We start from the raw sequence: 10,949 nt of genomic DNA on the forward strand, positions 1-10,949 counted from the left end.
TGGCATCTAATCGATAATATAATAAGAAGCTACATCATTGATACTCTGCTGAATGTTGTGTTTAATTAATTGAATGTGCAGCGGTTTTGTATCCATGCAACTGATGCACCGCTCACTTCCCTAAAAGACTACAACACTGTCGCACGTAATCTACGTTGTTGTGTTCACGTGACTGTAGTCGCACTTTGCTAGTTTGTTAGAAACACTTGTTGGTGTCTTAAGTGTGTTTAGTTGAGCTATGGCAGAGCTTTCTCTCGTATTTACTCACCGACGACGTTTAAGTCACACTTCCCCACTCTCTTTATAACACACCGTGTTTGTTTTTGTTTTTTTTATTGTAGCCGTTTAAGCTAGCGGGTCGCAAACATGATGGTGTGGAAAACGTTTACATTTCTAGCTTTGCTCCTTTGCGTTTCCGAAACTTCAAGCGCTTCCTATGTTATCACAGCTGACGTGCAAAGGCCGACAGGAGATCTTAAACACTTCTGGAGAAGCACTGGTTTCTGGTAGGTCCAGTTTTAACTTTTCCCGTGTGAGCGCCGAGCAGTAAGTGTCAGCCAGAAAGCAGAGATTCACTGAAACGGGACACTGACTGTGGGTTTATTTTTATATTCACTGTAGCAGAATACTTCAGAGGAAGAGGAAGTGTTTAAAAAACGATGCACTTACTAGAAACACGTAGGACTTTCTCTGAGCGTAAAGGGAGAAAGGTAGAACTCTGGCCCGCGGGCCAAATTTGGCCCGCAGCCTAATTACATTTGGCCCGCGAAGCCATACCAAATTGCTATTAGAGCTGGCCTACTGGTATTATACAGCTAATATATATATTGTTTAGTATTAAGCTTTGCTTGTTCCATATTCAGTTTTTCAGAAAAATGTGTTTGAGTCCATAAGAAGAGATTCATTCTTATATCTGGAGGAAGATTTTTTTTTTTCAATAAATATTAATGTTAGCCCACGACTTTGTTCCAGTTTTGAATTTTGGCCCACTGTGTATTTCAGTTTGACACCCCTGCTATAGAGTAACTCACTGCCAAGGTATGCAGAAGAGCATCTCTGAGCACACAAGACATCAAACCTGGAAGTGGATGGGCTACAGCAGCAGACCAAATTTCTGACAACTAAGAACACATTAATGATGCATGCTCTGATGAGTCTCAGTATCTGCCACTCATTCAGGGTTTGGCATGAACCACATGAGGGCCCTGCCTGCTGCTGGTGGTGTCATGGTGTGGGAGATATTTTCTTGGCACGCTTCGGGTCCCTTACTAAAAGTTAAGAATCATTTGAACGACACAGCCTACCTGAGTATTGTTGCTGGCAATGTTCATCCTTTTTTGATCACATCTGTCAGCACCAGCGTCACACACAGTGCCACAAAGCTCAAATCATCCTAAACCGGTGTCTTGAAAATCCACTGTACTCAAATAGCCTCCATATTCACCAGCCCACTGACAAATCTGCAGCAGCTATGTTATGGTCATGTCACTACAGACCAAAGTCTCTGAAGATGGTTTCCAGTACATTGTTGAATCTGTGTCATGAAGAACTAAGTGAGTTCAGGGAAAAAGGGGGTCCAATCTGGTGTACCTAATAAAATGCCCAGTGAGTGTGTGTAGATATAGCACAAAGCTAAATGTTTGTCTGTGTTTTGTGTCCAGCCCCCCGCTCCCTCACACGCAGGCCCACGAGTATGACCTGAGCATTGACCAGCAGCTGAATTTGGCCTATGTGGGCTCTGTTCCTCATGGAGGGATCCAGCAGGTCAGGATACACTGGATGCTGGAGCTGGTGACTGCACAGTAAGTGAAGTACAAGCGAGTAGGTAGCAAGTAGCATGACATGTGGTGGGTCATGTTTGCTATAATACGCTCGCGATCGAAGACGAGCTTTTTGAATGTTGTTTTTGTAGGTTATAACTTACAGTGGTACTAAGAGTGGTCTCGTCTAACTTTTTTTAATTTTAGAGATATTGGAGGAAAACCTCAATATAACTTCACTAGACTGGACCAGCTGATAGAGCTATTGTGGATGAATGGCCTTCAACCAGGTGCTGTACTACAGTCCTGTTATATTTGTTCCTGATGTACATTTATCATCTGTTTTCATACCTTTTTATTGTTTGTTATGAGGTCATGGACGAGTAAAACATAATTTCTGTGGTCACGACTACCACAAAACCCTGCGCGGGCGACCATGGTTCAGGGGGTTGGGAAGCTCATCTTGTAACCAGAAGGTCGCCGGTTCGATCCCCAGCTCTGTCTCTGTCTCTCTGTGTCCTTGGGCAAGACACTTCACCTACTGGTGATGGCGCAATGTGGCAGCCTCTCTTCTGTCAGTCTGCCCCAGGGCAGCTGTGTGTGAATGTGAGAGTGAATGAATAGTGTAAAGTGCTTTGAGGATCTCGAAAAGCGCTATATGCAGTCCATTACTCGAGTAATACCTCAGTAGGTCATGGTAAATGGACTGGTTCTTATATAGCGCTTTTCTACTCTTCTGAGCACTCAAAGCGCTTTACACAACTTGTGCACACACCTTGGGTGTGCATTCACCCATTCGCACAAGCACACTCCGATGGATGCATCAGAGAGCAATTTGGGGTTAATATCTTGCCCAAGGATATTTGGCATGCAGACTAGGGGAAGCCAGGAATCGAACCACCAACCTTCCGATCAGTAGATGACCTGCTCTACCACCTGAGCTACAGCGACCCAGTCAGATGACAGCTTGTTGAGAAAAGCATTCTCTTGCAACAAAATCTAAAGCCTAGCCTAGCCTGCTTAGGGTGGCTGTAGCTCAGGAGATAGAGCAGGTCATCTACTGATTGGAAGGTTAGTGGTTTGATCCCTGGCTGCCCGTGTCTGCAGGCTAAATATCCTTGGGCAAGATACTAACCCCAAGGTGCTCTCCAATGCATTCATTGGAGTATGAATTTATGTGAATGTTAGCTTAACCTCCTAAGACCCAAACTCTTTCATGGCATGCATTTTTAACTTCTGTTTGCTATTTGGGCTGATTGGGACCTGAAAGAATTACCTGATGATTTTTTTTTTTACCTGATTTTTGTTTCTGAGAAAAATTAGATCCACATATGAGGACATTTGTTTTAAATTTTGATAGAAAGTATGATGTCCTCGTACGTGGTTATCAGGCCTTGTATTGCAAAATTGTGTATTTTGGTCTAGACAACCCAAAATGTGATGTCCACATATGTGGACACCAGGTTCTAGGAGGTTAGGAAGCACCGAAGAAAGTGCTTGTATGAATGGGTGAATGTGGCATGTTGTATAAAGTGCTTTGGCTGCTCCAGGAGAGTAGAAAAGTGCTATGTAAGTCTGTTTACCATTTAGTTAATTTGTTAGCTAAACATCAGAAATTTGTGAACCAGAAAACGTAATTGGATTTTCCTGTTCTCTGTTGCAGGATTTGAACTGATGGGAAGTGTCTCTAATTACTTCACTGATTTTGAGGATAAATCACAAATGGTCGAGTGGAGAAATCTGGTTTATCTCATAGCCAAGAGGTACATTGGTGAGTGAGTTGAAGCAGTCATCGTTAGAGTTTAGTTTTTTGTTTCGTACTTTTTGCATAATCAATAAGAATATTAAAAAGCACAACAGTGAAGTCCAATAGGAGAGCCATAATAAATTACTGAATAATAAATAACAGTCATTTTTTGACTAAAATGGTCCCAATTGAAGTATTCAGAAATCAATCAGAAAATGTACTGTGGCGGGCATGTAAACATGTGATTTAGCTGAAACTAAATGGCTTAATCTGCACTGTGTCACCCTGCTCATGCGTTTTGTGATGACTGTCGTTGCTTGTTGTAAATTTCAGACAAATATGGCCTGGGAAGTGTTGCTCAATGGAACTTTGAAACATGGAATGAGCCCAACAACCATGACTTTGATAATGTTACTGTCTCTATTCAAGGTAAACCTGTGAGACATTGTGCATGGCTTGTATGTGTGTATATATGTGTGTATATATATGTATGTATGTGTGTATATGTATATATATATATATATGCTGGTATAATGAGTTGGATAAAGGAGGAGATAGAAGCCACTGACATAAAGACAACAAAGCTCCTTACTGTGCATGGAGGGTTTCACCAAGTCCAGCACCCTGAGGCTGTACGCTAAGCGGAAGGAAGGGGGCCGGGGACTGGTGAGTGTCAGCACCACAGTCCAGGATGAGACAACGAACATCCAAGAGTACATTGGGAAGATGGCCCCAACTGACAGCGTGCTCAGTGAATACCTCAGGCAGCAGAAACCCAAGAAAGAGGAGGGAGACGAGGAACCATCATGGAAGGACAGGCCCCTGCACGGTATGTACCACCGGCAGATAGAGGAGGTGGCTGATATCCAGAAATCCTACCAGTGGCTGGACAAAGCTGGACTGAAAGACAGCACAGAGGCACTAATCATGGCAGCACAAGAACAAGCTCTGAGTACAAGATCCATAGAGGCTGGGGTCTATCACACCAGGCAAGACCCCAGGTGCAGGCTGTGTAAAGATGCCCCAGAGACAATCCAGCACATAACAGCAGGGTGCAAGATGCTAGCAGGCAAGGCATACGTGGAACGCCATAACCAAGTGGCCGGCATAGTGTACAGGAACATCTGTGCCGAGTATAACCTGGAAGTGCCGAGGTCAAAATGGGAGACGCCCCCAAGGGTGGTGGAGAATGACCGAGCTAAGATCCTGTGGGACTTCCAGATACAGACGGACAAAATGGTGGTGACTAACCAACCGGACATAGTGGTAGTAGACAAACAGAAGAAGACGGCCGTAGTGATCGATGTAGCGGTCCTGAATGACAGCAACATCAGGAAGAAGGAACACGAGAAGCTGGAGAAATACCAAGGGCTCAGAGAAGAGCTCGAGAGGATGTGGAGGGTGAAGGTAACGGTGGTCCCCGTGGTAATCGGAGCACTAGGTGCGGTGACTCCCAAGCTAGGCGAGTGGCTCCAGCAGATCCCGGGAACAACAGCGGAGATCTCTGTCCAGAAGAGCGCAGTCCTGGGAACAGCTAGGACTCCCCACCCCCCTAAATGTTATTTTCTCTTATAGATCTGGAGCTTGTGTTTATAATAGCATTATTTAATGTGAATGTAAACGGGCACACACATTATATTAAGTTATGCAGTTATGGTCCAAGAGCTGCTTTTGCCTAAAAGCACTAAACCAATTCTTCTGGAGCTTCTTTTATAAATTTGTGAAATTCAAATGTTCTCGCCAGACAGTGAGACAGTGCTGTGCTGTGGATTATCATTTTTTTCTCAAGGGTTTCTAAACTACTATGACGCCTGTTCTGAGGGTCTGCGCGCTGCCAGTACACTCCTGAGGTTTGGAGGTCCAGGAGACTCTTGTCACCCCCATCCACACTCCCCGTACTGCTGGGCCATGCTGCAGCACTGCTACAGCGGCACCAACTACTTCACTGGAGAGACGGGGGTCAGACTGGACTATATAGCGCTGCACAAAAAGGTCTTTTCTTTTCTTAGCAAATAGAAAATGAAAGCAGTCTTGATTATGCTCTAGATTTGTGCTTATAGTTGCCAGAAAAATCTAATTATCATTATGTTCATAGACTCAGCTGTTTTAGGAAAAACTATAGTTATTACTACACAAACTTGCTTAATTCCAGGCTGACTTCCTGTTTTCGATCTTACAGGGAGGAGGCTACTCCCTCCCCATCCTCCAGCAGGAGATCAAGACTGTAGGAGAGATCCAAGAGCGTTTCCCTACGTTTCGCAGCCTGCCTGTTTACAATGACGAGGCCGATCCTCTGGTAGGGTGGTCCAGGCCTCAGGAGTGGAGGGCTGATGTGACCTATGCTGCAATGGTGGTAAAGGTGAGGCGAAGGCATTTAAATGAACAGCATGAAAAAAATGATTTCACGTGGGAATTTATGTTTGTTAGAAGTAGGGATGGGTACCGGTATCATGGCACCGGTTCTGACATAAACGGTAGTAACCAGACCGAAAAGCAGCGCACATTTCGGTGCTTTTTTTTTCCTGAGCTGTGATACACTTTCTTCTTCCTTACATTTGTATTGGCGGTTGGCAAACAACTGAAAGGTGCATTACTGCCACCAACTGGTATGGAATGATACACTTTAGATTCTAGCCAATCATTTTACGTTTCCGAGGATAGTAGGCGGGTCCAGGTACGTACGTTCTTTTAGAGCAGAGCTACAGATTAAAAATGCCCAAGGCGAAGCGGTCAAAAGTCTGGCTGTACTTCACAGCAAAAGATGCAAACTCAGCAGCCTGCAACAAGTGCTTTAAGCTGATACTGTGATACTGTCAAAGGAGGTAACACCTCAAATCTGATGAAACACCTGGCGACGCATAGCGTTATTTTTTAAAAGCCGAGAAATGCACCGTATTTGATAGCTTGCTGCGAGACCTCACACCGAGCACATCTACTGCGGGTGTGGTGTCTGTTATCGGACCCGGAGTTAGCAACATCCCCCAAAAACCCGAAGAGGAGAGTCCTGGCCCCTAGCCCTGCCAGTGTAGCAGAAATGATGATGATGATGATGCAGCAGCAGCCGTTCTTCTCTGTGTGAGTAGCTTAATGTTGTTCGTGTGTAATTTACGTTGAGTAGGCTAACCACGTTATTACATTAATGCATGTAAGGTGAACTAGCAAACACCATCGTAGCTACATGCGGCTGTCTTCTTGTTTGATGGCAGATACTCCCTTCACCCTGGCTAAAAAGGCTAAAATGACCAAAGAAAAAGTGGAAAACAGTTAAACATGAGAGGTTTTTGGACAAAGTTTGTGTTTTTTCCATTGATTAAGCTGCTTCCAGCCAAGAGTGATACCATATATGCCCCATAGCTGCAGAAAAGGCTAACATTGTTATCTTTTTACGAAAAAACAGCTAAACATGAGAGGTTTTTGGACCAATTTTGTGTTCTCCATTCTTTAAGCACCGGTTTGAGCACCGTTTAAGCACCGGCACCGTTTCAAAAGTACCGGTTTGGCACCGGTATTGGATAAAACCTAAACGATACCCATTCCTAGTTAGAAGTGTCCCGTCTAGAACAGTATCTTTCATTTAGACCTGAAAAGGACCGTACCAAATAGCTGATGTGAGCACGGCAGCTCTAAATTGCCGGACATCAAACTTTAATCGGTAATGGAGAGATTAGCAAATGCCTCCATATTTCGTGTATGATCTTCTTCCCATAGAAATGACCCCAACAACTTCATAAAATGTATTCATCAGACCAGTCTAAATGCTCTGCTGTCCACCTTCAAAAGGTTATAAACCAGCACCAGGATATGTTGATGGCAAACCCAAACAGCACCATCAACTACACCCTGCTGAGCAACGACAATGCCTTCCTCAGCTACCACCCACACCCCTTCACCCAGCGCACATTGACCGCCCGCTTCCAGGTCAACAACACTCAGCCGCCTCATGTTCAACTCATCAGGAAGCCCGTCCTCACAGTCATGGCCCTGCTGGCTTTGCTAGGTGACATCTTTACCCTAGAACACATGTTCCCTCGGGGGAAAAGGAGATGAATCATTTAAACATGATTTAATTCGTATGTGTCCCTGTGATTCAAATTGTAGGAGAGACCCAGCTTCTGGCTCAGGTTGTGAACTCATCAGGAGGCCACAACGGCACACTGGGAGTTCTCGCCAGTAGCCACGAACCCGTAATGCCCGGTGGCTCAGACAGCTGGCAGGCAGCAGTGTTGGTGTACAACAGTGAGGACAACAGCACCTCTACCGTCACCGATGATGTCACCGTCTCACTGAAAGGACTGCCTGCACAAAACGGTAACACTGTCAAGGGATTTGGAGTGTTTCTGTTTATCTGTGATGATTTCTGTAAGACTGTTTGGTTAATTTTACTCGTCTTTGCTATCTGTTTGTTATCCAGGTCTAATGTATGTCACATATTACTTGGACAATAATGTAACCAGCCCTTACCAGCTGTGGCAGAACATGGGGAGCCCTGACTACCCCACAGCAGAGCAGTTCAGACGCCTCAGGAGTGTGGAGGTAAACAGGACAGCTGGACAGTATAGATTCTAGTTTTCTGCAATTATAATTGTATGTTTTTCAAGTAGTGTACAGCAAAACAAAGCTAAAAGTTATCTATCCTATTTGATAGAGGTGGCAATCACCATACATCCCACGATACGATATTATTGCAATTTTTAAAAATATTTTGCGATATTCAGATTCTGTACATAAAGGTAAACTTTATCAATATTCATTTTATCTAATATCAAAGTCTCACACTCAGTCTTTCTCTCATTTCAGTTTGATTGTTGACAAACTGAACGGTTTGTATTACAGTCTAGTCCAACTTAACTGAATCAACCATCTGGTACAATTATAGCTATTCTGAACTATGCAGTTTATGAAAACTATGCAGCCCCTTCAGCAACTGAAGAACTTGAAAGTAAATTAAAACAAAATATAATTTTACATTAAATAAAAGTTTTAAACTTAATTAAAATAAAACATGTCTTAAATTAAAATAAGTAAACTGTCATGTTTATTGCTGCCATAAAAAAAGTTAAACACATTTGGACAGTGAAGGAATGTCAGGATTCTTGCTCAGAAAAAGGATCAACATGCTCTGAAGTCAGAGCACAAAAACCTTTTTTGTAACAAAATATCGATTTCTGCTGTCCCTGTATCCATACATTATTAGCAAACAAAATATCACCATACTACACAGTATCGATTTTTTCCCCCACCCCTTCTATTTGATGCACTACTCAGAGAAAATTAGGGGAAGACTTGATCATCACCACATGTCAGTTAAAAAAATGACCTTGAGCGAGTTGTTAATGTCCATTTCTGAGCATACGGCCAAAATCGGACTTCATCAGGATTGCATGTGGTCCTGATATTCTTTAGCGGCATCTATGGTCACAGCCCAGCACCGTGCGGCTTGATTGGCGTTCCCGAGAGATCAGCAGAATAGCTACTGGTGCCCTTTTCCCTTTACAGAAGAGAGCAGGTTGTCAGTGAGCACACGTGACAGGCATGAAAGAGCCTTGAAGGCTGTGGCTCACTTTATGCCGTGCTGTTGATTCCCTCATTTCTAAATCTGCTCCACTGAGTTAAACAGGCTTCTCTGCCTTTATTTATTTTTTTGATGAAGTTTTCTGCACACCACATTGTGAGAGCATGGATTTCCTCCCAGTATGAACTCTCATCATTTTTTGTTATCTAGTTGACGGCTGTGGCATTATTTTTTTGTGAGTCTTTAAGACTTGAACTGATTTGACAGATTACTTTGACCTTTTCCTCTCGAGTGCACCGAGACACGCTTTGACCTGATGTGTCACTGTCTCAGGGCCCCCACACTGACGGACCCTTGGACGTTCCTGCAGGAGACAGTCTGATGCTGAAAGCCAAATTGCCGGTGCCCTCCGTCCTCCTCATCCACGTCTGTGCCCGGCCGAAAGCTGCGCCAGACCAGGTTAGTACCAACACAACACAATGGTGTATAGATAAAATCTCATATTACACTCGTGTCATAAATGAGTCAGAAAGACAATATTAGAAAATAAGAAAGTTGAAGCTGCTTTAAAATATTTTAATTAATTATATTTTTAATTTTAAGCTAGAAAGAAGTCTGTAGAGCCAAGGCGAGTTTTTATGAGTAGGTCTGTTTGCTAAATTGGTAATAAATGTATGTTTTTAAATGATCTGTTGTCTATAAAATGAATCACAGATTTATATTTTTACACTGCGTTATATTTGACCTTCTTCAGGTCAACGGGTTACGCTTCATTAGGATCACTAAAGGTCAAGTCCTTATTATCTGGTCTGACCACTGTGTCAATTCAAAGTAGGTGTTTCTCATCCAAAACATTTCATTTCACTCTTTAAAATGTATTATATGCATCTTTATCCTTTAAAGGTTGGACAACATTAGTAAGGCTAATACCACTTTTATTATGTTATGCTTTGCAGATGCATCAAAACATATGAAGTGGAATTATCCGCAGGCGGCAAGGCTTTCAGCAAAATCAGCACCCAGAACACTATTTTTACTTCTTATGTTTATTCACCAGGTAAGAATTCACACTAAATTCTTCTAAACCTGAGATCTTTAGAGTCTGACTGTACAGAGAAATAATATCATGCTCTCTGTTGTGTTCTGTAGTGGACCAGGAGGTCAGTGGTCTGTACAGAGTTCGAGCTGTGGACTACTGGGGAAGGCCCGGCGAGTACTCGCTGCCAGAGAGATATTCAGAGGAGCATTAGTCCGAGATCTAGTCTGCTGCCTATTATGTTCAATTCAATTCAATTCAATTTTATTTATATAGCGCCAAATCACAACAAAAGTCGCCTCAAGGCGCTTCATAGATACAGAGAAAAACCCAACAATCATATGACCCCCTATGAGCAGCACTTTGGCGACAGTGGGAAGGAAAAACTCCCTTTTAACAGGAAGAAACCTCCGGCAGAACCAGGCTCAGGGAGGGGCGGGGCCATCTGCTGCGACCGGTTGGGGTGAGAGAAGGAAGACAGGATAAAAGACATGCTGTGGAAGAGAGACAGAGATTAATAACAGATACGATTCAATACAGAGAGGTCTGTTAATACATAGTGAGTGAGAAAGGTGACTGGAAAGGAAAAACTCAATGCATCATGGGAATCCCCGGCAGCCTACATCTATTGCAGCATAACTAAGGGAGGATTCAGGGTCACCTGGTCCAGCCCTAACTATATGCTTTAGCAAAAAGGAAAGTTTTAAGCCTAATCTTAAAAGTAGAGATAGTGTCTGTCTCCTGAATCCAAACTGGAAGCTGGTTCCACAGAAGAGGGGCCTGAAAACTGAAGGCTCTCCCTCCCATTCTACTTTTAAATACTCTAGGAACAACAAGTAGGCCTGCAGAGCGAGAGCGAAGTGCTCTAATAGGGTGATATGGTACTACAAGGTC

At 43.4% G+C, this 10,949-nt stretch overlaps 1 protein-coding gene across 1 annotated transcript; it reads left to right on the top strand.

Annotated features, from left to right (window-relative positions):
• The first annotated feature begins 130 nt into the window (after nt 1-130).
• idua (alpha-L-iduronidase) lies at nt 131-10,437 on the top strand. The gene is made up of 14 exons (XM_087848651.1): nt 131-506; nt 1,662-1,802; nt 1,968-2,050; nt 3,424-3,531; nt 3,841-3,936; nt 5,297-5,499; nt 5,687-5,866; nt 7,288-7,504; nt 7,606-7,815; nt 7,919-8,040; nt 9,353-9,478; nt 9,774-9,850; nt 9,976-10,076; nt 10,169-10,437. The coding sequence occupies exons 1-14, from the start codon at nt 367-369 to the stop codon at nt 10,267-10,269; spliced, it is 1,905 nt and encodes a 634-aa protein (XP_087704777.1). The 5' UTR covers nt 131-366; the 3' UTR covers nt 10,270-10,437.
• The last annotated feature ends 512 nt before the right edge of the window (nt 10,438-10,949 follow it).

The sequence above is a fragment of the Neolamprologus brichardi genome, chromosome 12 (assembly GCF_056152115.1).
Source record: "Neolamprologus brichardi isolate AB-2024 chromosome 12, ASM5615211v1, whole genome shotgun sequence".
NCBI lineage: Eukaryota > Metazoa > Chordata > Actinopteri > Cichliformes > Cichlidae > Neolamprologus > Neolamprologus brichardi.

Excerpts from the sequence above, each read along its gene's own strand:
- idua (XM_087848651.1), top strand. The coding sequence starts at position 367 with ATGATGGTGTGGAAAACGTTTACATTTCTAGCTTTGCTCCTTTGCGTT. Across the intron at positions 507-1,661 it reads TGGAGAAGCACTGGTTTCTG|CCCCCCGCTCCCTCACACGC; the intron begins GTAGGTCCAGTT and ends TTTTGTGTCCAG. Across the intron at positions 5,867-7,287 it reads ATGCTGCAATGGTGGTAAAG|GTTATAAACCAGCACCAGGA; the intron begins GTGAGGCGAAGG and ends CACCTTCAAAAG.